The 14502-nt window shown below is 48.7% G+C and overlaps 1 protein-coding gene across 1 annotated transcript in view; it reads right to left on the reverse strand.

Annotated features, from left to right (window-relative positions):
- SEC11C (SEC11 homolog C, signal peptidase complex subunit) overlaps positions 1–10182 on the reverse strand; it is a 62260-nt gene extending 52078 nt beyond the window's left edge. Inside the window, exons 1-2 of the mRNA XM_029579475.1 lie at positions 9992–10182; positions 8413–8522 (exon numbers count right to left, since the gene is read on the reverse strand). Of these exons, the coding sequence (XP_029435335.1) occupies positions 8413–8522; positions 9992–10033 (152 nt within the window). The 5' untranslated portion in view covers positions 10034–10182. The remainder of the gene's footprint in view (positions 1–8412; positions 8523–9991) is intronic.
- Between the last annotated feature and the right edge of the window lie 4320 nt (positions 10183–14502).

The raw sequence follows: 14502 nt of genomic DNA on the forward strand, positions 1-14502 counted from the left end.
TGTAACTCCGAAATTCGACGAGCTGAACAAATGGCCACCAAAAATACAGTCTTCAAAGTGAGGTCTTTAAGCGAAGCCGTACGGAAAGGCTCAAAGGGAGCTCCACAAAGCCCCCAAAGTACCAGATTCAAACTCCAATCCGGATACACCGCACGGACAGGACGCAAATGCTTCACTCCCTTGAGAAATCGAGCAATATCTGGGTGAGCTGCAAGCGAACAGCTGCGAAATCTTCCATGAAATGCCCAGACAGCTGTAACTTGTATGCGAAGGGAATTGAAAGCTAAACCCTTAGCGAGACCCTGTTGTAGGAAATCCAACACCTGAGGAACATCCACAAGTAACGGATCGTAGGAGCGCTGGAGGCACCATGCCTCAAAAAGTCTCCAGACTCTAACGTAGGCCACAGAAGTAGCCGGTCGCTGTGCCTGAAGGAGCGTGGAAATGACCTGTTCGGAATACCCTTTCAAGCGTAAATGTCGCCTCTCAAAAGCCAAGCCGCGAGAGAGAAGTGATCTTCCCGATCCGAAAAGATGGGTCCCTGATGTAGCAGGTGTGGAAGATGATCTAGCTGCAAGGGACCCTCGAGAGCCAAGCAAACTAAGTCAGAGAACCACAGGCGCCATGGCCTCTCCGGGGCCACCAGAACCACCTCGCCGGGATGACATTCTATGCGACGGAGAAGGTGACCTATGAGCGGCCAGGGAGGAAAGACAAAACAGAATTCCCCTGGGCCAAGGACACACCAGGGCGTAGAGATCCACTGATCCCTGTTCTTGATGATGGCTGAAGAAGCACTCCGTCTTTGCGCTGGCCCGAGTGGCCATCAGATCCAACCGAGGAACTCCCCATCTGGAGCAGATGAGGTTCCATGCTTCGGGGGACAACTCCCACTCCCCGGGATCGAGCTGCTGTCTGCTGAGGAAGTCCGCCTGCACGTTCTCCACTCCTGCAACATGCGACGCTGCTATTCGTTGAAGATGACACTCTGCCCAGGCGAACAGCAGCCATGCTTCGAGCGCTACACCGGGACTTCTTGACCTGCCTTGCCGGTTGATGCAAGCCACTGTCGTCGCATTGTCGGAGAAAACTCATACCATTCTGTCCTTGATCAGGGGAAGAAAGGCATGCAGAGCAAGCCTAACTGCTCTCATCTCGAGACGACTGATGGACCAGGTTCCCTCCATCAGGGACCAGAGCCCCTGGGTGGATCTGTGTGCACACACTGATCTCTAACCGGACAGGCTGGCATCTGTGGAGATGATCACCCAATCTGGAGGGTCGAAATTCACTCCTAGATACAGATTGCTGGCCAACAGCCACCAGGACAGACTGGCTCTGGACCCTGGTAACAGCGGCATGGGTAGGTGGAACTGCTCCACCGGACGCCAACGTGACAAAAAAAGCACACTGTAACGGTCGTAAGTGAGCGAACGCCTAGGGAACTAAATCCAAGGTGGAAGCCATGGATCCTAGGACTTGCAAATGGTGCAAGACTGTGGGGGTCTTCCGTCAAAGAAGGGCGCAGATCTGATCTTGCAACTTCGTCCCCTTGTCAGCCGCCAGGAACACCTTGCCTCGAGAGGTATCGAACAGCGCTCCCAAATAAACCAGCTGTTGGGTGGGTTCCAGGTGGCTTTTCTGCACATTGATTATCTAGCCGAGTGACTGCAATGAGAGCTGCACCCTCTGAATGGCTCTCTCGCATTCCTCCCGGGACTTCGCACGAATCAACCAGTCATCCAGATATGGATGGACTAAGGTTCCATGTTTGCGAAGAAAGGCTGCCAGCACCACCATAACCTTGGTGAACATTCGAGGAGCCGTTGCGAGACTGAAGGGAAGAGCTCGAAACTGGAAGTGCTGTCCCAACACCTTGAAGTGCAGAAACCGCTGGTGGTTGAACCGGATCGGAATATGAAGATACACCTCTGTGAGATCCAGAGACGGCAGAAACTCTCCTTTTCGAACCGCCGCTAGTACCTTCCGTAGGGTTTTCATCTGGAAGTGTGAAACTCGAAGACAACAGTTCACCTTCTGTAAATCCAGGATGGGGCGAAAGGTGCCTTCCTTCTTGAGGACCACGAAGTACACCGAGTATCAGCCCCGTCTCTGCTCTGCCACCGGCAATGGGTCAATGGCCTCTAGCTCGATCAGACGACACAGGGTGTCCCACACTGCCTCTTGCTTGCTGAGTGAGGCCACAAACACCTCACGAACGGGACGAGATAATTCTAGAGCGTAGCCGTCTCTGATCACCTCCAAAACCCAACGGTCCGAGGTAATCTTTGCCCATTCCATGTAAAAGTTGGATAATCTGCCTCCGACAGCTTCGACGATGGAATGGGTACTCGTGGCTTCATTGGGAAGGATTACTGCTACCTGCCCCAAGGTGTCCAGAGTCCCTACCGGCTCGGCGTCCACCACGAAAGGAATGATGGCGCCCTGTAGTCTGCTTAGGCGCAGACGTGGTGGAATATCTGCTGGATCAAAAATGGCGGGAATCCTGAAACAAATTCCTAGTAGGAAAAACTTTCTTGGTAGATCTTCTATCTTCTGGTAATTTGTTGCCTTTGGACTCAGCGAGCAGCTTCACCAACTGATCGAGATCCTCCCCGAACAGAAGCTGAGATTTGGAGGACAAATCTGCTGACCAATTTCGCAGCCAGAGAAGACAGCGTGCCACCACCACGGATACCATAATGCATGCAGCGGTCCGCACCAGATCGTAAAGCGCATCTGCCACATAAGCAATACCCGCCTCCAAGTGGGTGCCCTGCAGTGCACCATCCCCGCCAGCCGCAGAATTGGACTCTTGAATCCAGCACAGACATGCCCTCTGCATCAGGCTAGCGCAAATCGCAGCCTGAAGACTCAAGGCTGACACTTCAAAGACTCGCTTCAACTGAATCTCCAACTTGTGGTCCTGCATGTCCTTCAAGGCGGCAGCCCCCGCCACCGGAATAGTGGTCTTCTTTGTTACTGCTGATACCACTGCATCAACCTTCGGAATCTTCAGCAGATCCAATACATCCACCGAAAGGGGGTACAGCTTTGCCATAGCTCTGCCCACCTTCAGTCCCAAGCCCGGAGAATCCCACTCACCAGCTTGCGGACCTTCTTAGGCAGCGGGAAAGACGTAGTTGGCCCACGTATGCCATCGAGGATCGGATTAACCCCTTCATTATCCGATTCCTCCTGTGAATCCTTAAGGCCTAAGATCTCCAACACCTGGGGAATAAGTGGCTTCAGCTCATCTCGCTTGAAGAGACTGACTATGCTGGGATCTTCGCCCTCCGCTGACCGCAGATCATCGCCATCCATGTCCGCTGGAATGTCCCCCAGATCCGGAATGGGATCCGGAACAGACCCAGAAGCTGCCGCTGCTCCTGACACGGGGGTTGGGTTTTGTGGTATCTAGGAATAATCTCCGATCAAGGTAGAAAGCTGTTCCTCTGGCCGGCGTCTTAACTATGGGCTCTGAGAACCCACGGCTGACTGGACCTTTTAAACACAGCCTGCTTCCTAGCCATAAAAGCCTGGTGCATGAGCAAAATAAACAGTGGGAAACCCATCCGGATCCCTCTGCCCCTCCGTGGGGTCAGGATCCGCCGAGTCAGCAGCCCCTACTGAGGCAACCTCACCCTCGGGGGCCAAAACAGGAGGGGGATCCTCCTCCAGCGAACCACCCCCCCCCCCCCTCTTGGGAGGAGACACCAGTCCAGATGATCCTTCCATCCCCGAGGCGCAGGCCGGGCAGAGGAAGGCAGAATCTAATGTCTGTCTGCGTGCCCCACACTCGCGGCAGGCAGCTGCTTTACAGCGGGGTCCCAGTAATCATAGCGCAGCCACGCGGTGTGGAGACTGAAAGGGGAAAAACCTGCGGCTGGGAAATTGGCTGCCGGCAAAGGTAACAAGGCTACAATGAACGCGCCGCTACGCGGTCTTAAGGTTGAGCGGGGGGAAGGGTCGCAGACTAAAAAGTGCGCGCTGCCGGCGGCGTGATGAGAAAGGGCTAGCTGGCCGGTTTCAACCCCTCTGCGCTGTCGCTCGCTCCAAGCCGCACCGACAGAGAGGTCGAAGAAATTCACTCACCCCCTCCCTCCTAAAGCCAGCCAGAGCTCCGGAGGCCGAGGGAAACCAAAGAGAAGCTGACACACTCCCCGACCAGCCGCAAGGCGGCCCCCCTGATGCAGACTCCTTACCTCAGGCGGATCAAAATGGAAAGTAAACTTTTTTTTTTTTTTAAATAAAACTTCACAGAGTCCACTTGTACAGGGTTCAAGGGAGCAGCTTCAGAGCAGCTATGGGGGTGAGCGCCCAGGAGCCCCTGGCCGTCACACCGCAAGGGGGGACAGGCGAGACACAGACAGGGGTGTCCAACCCCCCAGATGCCCGGCTTCAACTGAGGGATGGCCCACGAAGGTGCCCAACACCTCAGGAAGCAAACCTGACAGAAAAAAAAACGAGAAAAAAATCTATCTAAACTTAAAAAAATCTAACTAAGACTGCAGGTGCATCTCTACCATCTGCTGGAGTCAGAGAAATATTGGGGGACTGCAGGTGGCACTCTCGTATATATGGCCCCCCACCCCCCCCAAAAAAACAAACCCCAATCCCAACCCTTTAAATCAAATAATAACCCCCCCTCCTGCCCCCCCCCCCAAGACCTGGGAAATTAAAATTGTTGGTGCTACATGTGGTCTGTCCCTGGGTGTCTGTGCGCGTTATGTAGCCAAATAGGGGAGTGCCTAACCAAATTTGCACTCCCTAATTTGTTTTGTGGTCTGGGGAGGGCTATTTTGGTGCGTTCCCAAGATCGTGCAAGTTTAGTATATGTATTTGTGTGTGAACCTCCCCCTTCCCCAAAAAACAACCCAATGAGAAACGTTCTCTTAAACTAACCACCCCACACTCCCCTGCCCCCCCTCCCCCAGCCCTGCGAAAAACAGTAGCCCACCCCCCCAAAGTTGCCGAATGAATGAAACCTGCCCTCCCCTCGAGACCCCTCCATAAGATGTTCGCAATAAATTCATTACCTCCCCCACCCTCCAGACTCCCCGAGACCTGATAAAAATGTCAGTCTGTGGAGCGGGAGTTCAGGAGCGGTCCGGGAGCGATATAATTGGTGTTGGTCCGTCGGCTGCGAGCACTGAAACGGGTTCCGACGGCCCTTTGCCCTTACTATGTCAGTGGGGTGGAGCAATGGCAGCGGTAGGTCCTCTGGCATAGTAAGGGCAAAGGGCCGCCGGCTGCCAGTCCTGAAAATGGCGCAGAGGGGCCCTCGCCCTTATTATGTCACATGGGCTACTGCCACCATTGGTGTCCCCGAGTGGCATAGTAAGGGAAATGGCCGTCGGCGCCATGTTGTTTGCTGGCAGCCGACGGCCGTAGTGCAGGAGATGTGTCCTGGCCCCCCGCTGGAGCCTCCCGGACATCTGGCAGGTTTTGTGTGTGTTGTGAGGGCCTGGAAAGTAAATCAATTTGGCAAGTGTGTGGGGGGTGTGAGGAGGGTGATGGGTGTATTTTATCTGTAAAGGAAATAGTTATCTTCCGGCGAAAAAAGTGCACGAATGTGTTAAAATGGAAGTGAAACGTGGACCTGGACTGGCGAAATGATTAGTGTAGCGTGTGTTAGTGTAAGGTGTAACAGATGGCGCTTACGTCCAGCAGATGTCGCTGTTTTCTCGAAAAAATCTTTAAACCTATTTTACCTGTCACAGGTGTGACATATCTGTAATGTAAGAACAGAAGAACCTTCCTGTATGCGAAATGAAGGTTGTGTCCAAATTTGAAAGCAATCGGTTGAGTGGTTTCTGAGATTAGCGATTTTGTCCAAACTATTAACATTTTTATTTATATAGATTTTTATATATCGACATTCGATCTGACATATCACATCGGTTTACACGCCAGTTAAGGCTACCACATTGAGGCAATCTACTGAGGGAGGGACTGCATAGTATCACCCTTAGGAATAGTTGCTTAGAACAGACACTTCGATTTATAATACTGTTTTTGTTGTTTTCTCCTTTACCACTATGTCTGGTTTTCTAGCATCAAGCTTATTGGTTGATCTTGGAATAAATATTCTTTTTTTACATATATTCTTCATCTAGATCAGAGAAACTAACATTACACGTAAAGAAAGAAACTGATCGTGCGAGCTAGGGAGCAAAGCTTGTTTATCCCTCACCCTGCAACCAAAAAGGTGTTCCGCTGTCCCTGCGGGCTTATTAAATGTAACACAACTTTTGCAAAAGTCACAAATTTGTTATATTAGTGCGGCTAAAAGTTATCTCCTACAACTTGCTTATTGACCTTTTCTTTCTATGTATGAACTAACAAAGCAACCACATTGGTTTCATCAACATTAAAATCTGAAAATGTACGTCAGTTGGCTATATTTTCTCTAATCTAGATGGCCCGTTAAGCTACATTTATCATGATGCATATATCCTGCTGAAGGGATTGCTCACTTCATAGAGAGAATGCACACGGTTCTGTACCTGGGAAGATTGTGAGTCTATGATGGAAACCTTCCCACCAAACTGCTACCTTAAAGAGCTTAGAACGGTCATTCAGATAATATGCACAGCTATGAGCAAGATTAAAATCAAAGCTAGGAATATATTGGTACTCAACTATTTAAAAGGCTAAAAAGTGTGAAAAAGATCCAGGTATTCATGTGCAGTTAAGGGTCAATCAGGTTGTAGGTGATATCTTTTTATTGGACCAATATATTTCTTGACTAACTTTCAAGAGCTATCCTCTCTTCAGTTTAGTGAAGAAACAGCTCAGTCACACTGGGTTTAAATAGTACAGAGTCATCTAGGTCTTAGGATGCCTGGACATGCCATTACAGCTCAGTAAAAAGAAATGGAGGCGGGGGGGGGGGGGGGGGGGAAGGGAGGAATGGATGTTGGCGGGAGGTAATGAAAAAAGTTGAAAGGGCCTTTGTCAAGTAATGGATGAGAAAAAGCCAATTTCCCACTCTCCTGTGCGCGCGATACAGTATTTTAATTTATTAAAATTAGGGCCGGCGGTAAAAAGAGGCGCAACGGCTGTCAGCGGGTTTGACTGCCGACGCTCAATTTTGCCGGTGTCGGTTCTCGAGCCTGCTGACAGCCACGGGTTCGGAAACCGGACGCCGGCAAAAATTTTTTTTAACTTTCTGGACCTCCAACTTAATAGCGCCATGATATTAAGTTGGAGGGTACACAGAAAAGCAGTTTTTACTGCTTTTCTATGCACTTTCCCGGTGCCCGGAGAAATTAGCGCCTACCTTTGGGTAGGTGCTAATTTCTGAAAGTAAAATGTGCGGCTTGGCTGCACATTTTGCTTTCTTTATCGCTCGGAAATACTTAATAGGGCCATCAACATGCATTTGCATGTTGCGAGCGTTATTAGGTTCGGGGGGGGGGGGGGGGGGGGGTTGGACACGCGTTAACAGTGCACTGTACTGTATCGGCCTGTAAGTCAATCTGTGTTTATTTCAAAGTATTTGATCATCTTACCATTTTTGTGTATTTCTGATGTTCCCTTTAACTACCCAAATTTTAAGGTCAGTAAGAGAGTGATCTTCCTTTGAGAAGTATTCACTTCAACTGGCATTCTCTTTTTCCCTGTAATATGTTACGTCAATGAAGATTTCTTAACTGCCCTGAACTATGGAAGGGTGGGCAAGAAACCTTTTAGATTAAAAAAAAAATTGTCTATAATTTTTGTCTTATTTCACCAATGTAGCATCCTTCACGTACTCAACCTTCATAGACAAGCATGATCATGCACCTTTTATTTTGAATGTCTTTCCCACGTGGGGAGCTTTCGGGGTCTGCGATATGCATTGGCACAACTCACATTGTGGTGTCTTTGAAGGGTTTTGTGCCATTTTCCTCTGTTTGAACTTTGAAGTTTTACTCTCATTACCTGTATGCCCTCCATCCCACCATACTGTTTCCTCACTCACCTGATGAAGAGAAGATAGCTCTCAAAAGCTAGTCACAGATGTATTTACTCCAATATAAAGGAATCACCTACAACTTGTTTGCTGAACATTCATTCTACATACCCTAATGGACTAATACGGAAACTACATATCTTTATTCAAGGTGGAAAACAAAATGTAAGAAAATACATTTGAAGAACAAAAACAAAAATACCATTAAACTAGGTAATGTATAAAGACATGAGTCAATTATAATAAAACAAGAAATTCATTTTTATATTGCAAGTGTATTAGCTTCCAAACATTTCTTAACATAGGCAGTTATATCCAGTTATCTAGCACCTGGAATAGAATGCTTACTAAATTAAAATCACAATTTTTATCATAATGCTATGCAAAAAAACAAGGGAATTTGGAAGCATAATCATTCACATGAGCACTTGAAATTATGTTACAATACATACCTCAATACTACCACAATAGGACTCTCACTTCCAGTGATCACAATTAGGCCTTTCCATATCATAAGTGCTGAAGACACTATCATGGCAAAATTTAGAACCTGGTAATATAACTGAAAAAGCAAATAAAGTTGATTAAAATGCAGCACTAAAAATAATAGAAAAGCATTACCAAAAAAAAGAAAAAATTACCTATTACCTGCACACGTTTATTGAACACAAAAATGACACTTATGTCATGTTAAAGCACACATTTATTCTATACTAATTTTTTTAATTAATAACAGAATACACATTTCAGGGTTGGGTTTTTTTGGTTTTTTTTTTTTTTTAATTTCACTCTGTTTTAAGCTCTTCACCCTATAGAAGACACATATGTAAAAGTCTAGCTCAGTGCTACTGGGCCTACCCAGGCAGTTGAGTTTTCAGAATGTCCCTAAATGAATATATATGATACGGCTGCATGCACTGTTTTCAATGTGTGCAAACGCATATCATACACATGCATTAGAGATATCCTGAAAACTGTCTGGTTGGGGGGGGGGGGGGGGGAGGCCCACCAAGTATCAGCCTGAGCAGCACTTGACTTTAGCTATGTTTTAAGGTCAAAAAACAGTAGGTGTAAAATACAGACTAGCAAGACTTCAAGCTCTCAAACAGTACTGGCCCAAAGACCCTTAAACAGGAAGCTGGACAGAGCTAGGGGCCAGGGTGGCAAACTGTGCTGCTTCTGACAATTTCATTGCAAGTCCATTTTTACTTGCGTGACTGGTGAAAGACTGCCCAAGAACTGAAAAGATGTCAGCTTTGGCACCAGGCAGTAAAGACACATAGTAACCCAGGAAATGTTGGCAGATTAAAACCAAATGAGGCATCTAGTAACCCAGCAAAGAGGAAGATTTTAAAAGCACTGCTCACCCAAAAACAGCTACATGTGTGTCTTACCTTCTCTATGTAGAAACAATTATTTTTCTTTCTTTTATGTGGATACATAATGCATGACTGTTAATCACTTTAAAAAAATGTCTTTTTGAAGGAAGTTTTCGTTTAATAAAATTAACATTCTACTCAACCACATAAATTCATAGTCTAATTCTAATGTGAGTTTTAAGAAACGTTTCCAATAAACATGATTTAACCCCAACCTTTGTAAAATAGTAGCAGCTGAGATCAACTCTACCTCTTCAGGAATATAATATTTTGTCTTTTTAAACCCTTCCTCAAATTACCATACTCCAGTCTGTTATACCTAAAAAACAAACCAGGTCGCTGACTTCACTGTGCTGAACAGGCAGAGAACATCTCCCTTTCTGCAAAACCTCTCTTTCTGGAGCTTTCAAACCAAGGGATCACTAGGTCCATGACCAAGGAAGCCCCTGGTGCAGACTCTGCGAGCAGGACGACTCTACATGGGGGTCAGAATCCCGTATTCTGTGCCCGCTCAAACGTTTTAAATAACTCAGTTTTGTGGACGGTGATCGGCTGAGCAGACTTAACAGAAAGAGACTTTAATGCCCCATTTATCGCTCCTCTAGTGACAGCTCCTTCAGCCATGCTAGCTCTGTGGGGTGGGAAAACCCACCTGCCGCTTGTTCATCCTTCGTAAGTCCCCGAACAAATCCATCTTCACTGCAACCGCCACGAGCGGCGACAGCGGCAGCCACAACAGCAGCACGAGCTAAGCTAATAGCTACCCCGCACCGATATCAGGCGACCGGAGCGAACTCAACGTGAGCACGCAGCACGTCATCATCGCGCTTTCGTCGCATACATTCTCTTCCTCCAGGAACACTGATGGGCCCGCCCACCATCCTCGCCATTGGGCCAGAAGCCTGGCACAGACTGAAACGGCATCAGGGCAGGCGGGCACCGGAGAACTGGAAACGATTCAAATCGTGTTAGCCCTAGCCTGGGGCGGAGCCAGGCGGAAGGTGGACTTGGAGGGAGGCTTGTAACTTATGTGTCTGATAGGGATTGGGGGCCATGGGCGAAGGGGGCGGTTACTATGCAGGGCAGTGATGAGACCTGAAGCATCTGTTTGACAGGGATTGCTGATAGCGTTACTAGTGAGCTTGTTCATAGGTGGGAGATAGACAAGGCTAGTTGCCTGATAGACCATTCTGTGTCAGAGTACTACCCTGAAACCTGTCTCTGCTTGACAGGAACACAAAAAGTAAGAATCTAGGAAATCTGTCAGTTCTTAGAATACTGCGTTGTATACTGAAACTTCTGTGTCAGTAGTTGAGAGGTAAGCAAAAGGCAGGAGTCTAGGCAGCTGCCCGATTGTCCAATCTGTTATCAGAGTACTGTATTGCCTACTGAAGTCTGTCAGCACTTGGGAGACACGCAAAAAGTTTCAGGCTTCCTCTAGAATCAGGGCTTCCCAAACCTGTCCTGGGGACCCCAAAGCCAGTCGGGTTTTCAGGATATCCACAATGAATATCAATGAGATAAATTTGCATATACTGAGTCTCCATGATATGCACATGTATCTCATGCATATTCATTGTGGATATCCTGAAAACCCTACTGGCTGTGGGGGTCCCCAGGACAGGTTTGGGAAGCCCTGCTCTAGATTTATCCTGAAAGGACATAGTAAAATAAAAGAGGAGAAATGTGGCTGAGAGATTGCAACCCCACATCCCAGGAGGCTGGAAAGGCACAAATAGGTTGTTACAATTGTGGGGGAACTTGGTCATTTTCAGAGAAACTATCTGTATAAGAAAGGTGGATTTGAACAATGGTGCAATGCTGGGGCCAACCTTTTCTGTGTCTGGGGCAAATATCCAAAATTAGCCCCCCCTTTACCAATAGTTTCTCCAACCCAGCGCTCTCTCTTTTGGCAGCAGAGACAATCTCCCCACCTCCCTCTTCTCTTGTCTTCAGCACCCTACATCTTGTCTCCATTCTCCCTTATTCCTCTCTTCAGCACCCCACATCTCACCCACATCTCTACTCCCTTTTAACCTTGTCCCATCCCCCTTCCTCTCCCTTCAGCCTCCATCCTCTCTTTTCCCTGCTCCCAACCCTTCCTCTTGCTCTAGTCTCCCTGCTCCCACTCCTCTTCCCATTGCTCACTCTCACTCCTGACCCCCACCCTTCCCCACCTTCCCCAAGAAAAATGACAAAGGCTCAGTGACCCACCTACTGTATTAGATGGGCGCCAACGAGCGTTGTTTTTATTTTTTTTGTGGAGGTGTTATGTAGCAAAACAACCCTAACTCCTCACAAGAACAATGACTGAGGTGTAGCTTAGCCTGGGAAGAAATAGATGTCTGTTTCTAGTGCTGTATTGCAATCAGTGTCTGGCTTCTTGAGGTTACCATTCTTGTTTTTGTCTGCATATTTCAGTTTTTTTGTTATCATTTATTTTGTATTTGTTGAGGTTCATTTTTGTCTGCATATTTATGTTTTTTGTGATCACCTATTTTTTATTTGTTGTGGGTCATTTTGCATGTCACTAAGTTGAGGTATTCTGCTAGCATATAGTTTCTGTGTAGAGATCTGTAGCAGTCTTGTTCATTGTGTTTTCCCAACAGGAAGTATATTTGTGTTTCCCATCGAAAGCAGGGCTGAATTAGCCATGCTGTCATGGGAACTGTCAATCAGGCCCGGGAGGCGGAGCTTCAAAGTGATGTCAGAGCTTTGCTCTGAGGCTGCACGTGAGTTCCCGTGCTGGAATCGACTCTCCTCAGTCTGTTTTTCTGTGCACGGGATCACACGCAGAGCTTCAGATCTCCTCAGCTCTGAAGAGAAAAAACTTCAAAAAAAGACAAAATCGCCAAAAAACATGAAAGAACACAGTAGGAAAGAGGGAGGACGGCCATCGGGGTTTAAACTGTGCCCCTGTGGCAAAGTCATGTCCATCACGGATGGACATGACCACTGCTATCGGTGACCACCCGATGCAGACCTGCCCACTGTGCAGCAAAATGTCACCCAGGGCGCGTCGTCAGTGGCATGAGAAGATGACAGCGCTGACGGACGTAGACAAGGCTCTTATGCTCCACCCTCGGAGGCCCGATCTTCACTGGGATCGGCCGCACCAAAGCCCCCACAAATGTGTCGAGCGTCGTCCTTGGAACTGGCGGCAGCCAGGTCGGGCACGGAACACGGGAAGAAGCCCAAACACAACGGCCTCGAGGCCGAGACCAAAAACGTGCCGACCACCACGGTCGCGACGCGTCAGTGGGGAACAGGACGGCCAAAAAAATCCGCACCGCAAACCGAGACTTCGATTAAGCCACTCGGCGCACTGGCGTCGCGAAATCCTCATCGGTGCAGACGCACGGTGCATCCACATCGGCGCAGACGCAAGGCCCACCCTCATCGGCACTGAGACAGAGCGCATCTTCATCTGCGCCGATGCATGATGCTGACGCATGGCGCATCTAGTCTAATGATGCTCAACGCGGCGCCGACGCAGAAGTGACCCTTGAAGATGGTGCCCGCCGCGAAGATGCACGAGAAAAGGAAGCACACTTCGACGACACCGGCGGAAAGATCATCGACGCACCCATGGTGCATTTCGACGCAGGAGCACCTGAAAAAACACAGGATGTCTCCCATATGCCTGCTCCCGGTGCCAGCGACGCAAGCATCAATGCCGGAACTGAAAGCTGCTTACAGAACAACGCAGCCCACAGGGAAACCACAGGGGGCGCCGACTAGTGCACACTCAAGCTGCTCAGGGTCGTCGTCCCCATCCAAGAGTGAAGCACACTCACATGTTACATGTGTCTCCTCGGGATCTTCCTCGCCATCTCTCCAGGTTTTCTTGGACCTCTCCTCTGCGTCACACCACAGGTCCTCAGGGGATGCGCTACAGGAGCCCCTCTCGAAAAAACTAAAATTATCAAAGACTGCCCGGGTGACCCGTAATCTCTCACCACCGCCAGATTTGGACATCCTTAAAGGGGCGGTACCACTGGGACGCCCCTCGGCTTCGCCTCACCCTCCGATGCCTCCCCAAACAAAGGAGGCCTTCTTTAATTTGTCCATGGCTCTCTCAGGCTTCTATGAGATCATGCAAGCTTCCTTCCATATGCCAGGTTCCTCGCCTAGCGGGGATGGACAATCTCCAGGTCCCTCCACTCACAAATTGCCCTCAAGATCCAGTTCGCCGTCTCCGCAGGCCCAATCCCCGCTGTCACCAGGGGTGCCACCCGCACCAGAACCCATTATTCGACCAGTCTCTCTAGTGGTCCCTACGACATCCTTAGATTCCTCCACGGTATATCCCTCCGATCCGGGAGAGGGACCTGCGGAACCTTACTCCCCATCGGAGGACTTAACATATCCAAAGTTTTTGGATAAGATGGGTAAGACACTGAACATACAAATCCAGAAGGTGCTGGACCCGAGGGTGGACATCCTTGGCCTCTTAAAGATTTTTGACCTACCATCAGAACCACCGCGCTACCCGCACATAAGGGACTCAATTTGGTTCTAGAAAAATCCTGGGAGACACCCTTCACCCTCCCTGCTGTGTCTCGGAAGACGGACCTCAAATATAAGATGCAACCGTCCCCGTATTATGTTACCCCTCAATTACCACATGCTTCCATCGTCGTGGAGTCCGCCATGGCGAAGGCCAAACAATCCAAACTTCACTCTGCAGCACCCCCGGGAAGGGATTTGAGATCCTTGGATGACTTTGCGAAACGAGCGTTTCAGTCTTCAATGCTGGCAGCCAGGATCAACCATCACCAATTTTATATAATATAGTACATCTACGAGTTGATCCAACGTGTGAAGGACCTGTTCCAAGTTTCGGAACTCACTTCTGAAAACCCGGACCCAATCCGAGACATGGAGGAGGCCACCAGGCATCTCTTGCGGATAGTTTATGAGGGATTTGAAGCCTCCTCGTGTACCTCAGCAGTGTTGATTGCAGCACGACTTATGGCCTGGCTCCGAGCAAGTTCCATCAGGGACGACGTACACGACAAATTGGCTAACTTACCCTGTAAGGGAGACAATTTGTTTGGTACCAGATTCCAGGAGACCATAGCCCAACTTAAAGAACAGTCAGTGGCGGTCAAATTGCTCACCGCCCCGCATCCGTACTCCTCGGGTACTGGACATTGTCAC

The sequence above is a fragment of the Rhinatrema bivittatum genome, chromosome 1 (assembly GCF_901001135.1).
Source record: "Rhinatrema bivittatum chromosome 1, aRhiBiv1.1, whole genome shotgun sequence".
Lineage (NCBI taxonomy): Eukaryota > Metazoa > Chordata > Amphibia > Gymnophiona > Rhinatrematidae > Rhinatrema > Rhinatrema bivittatum.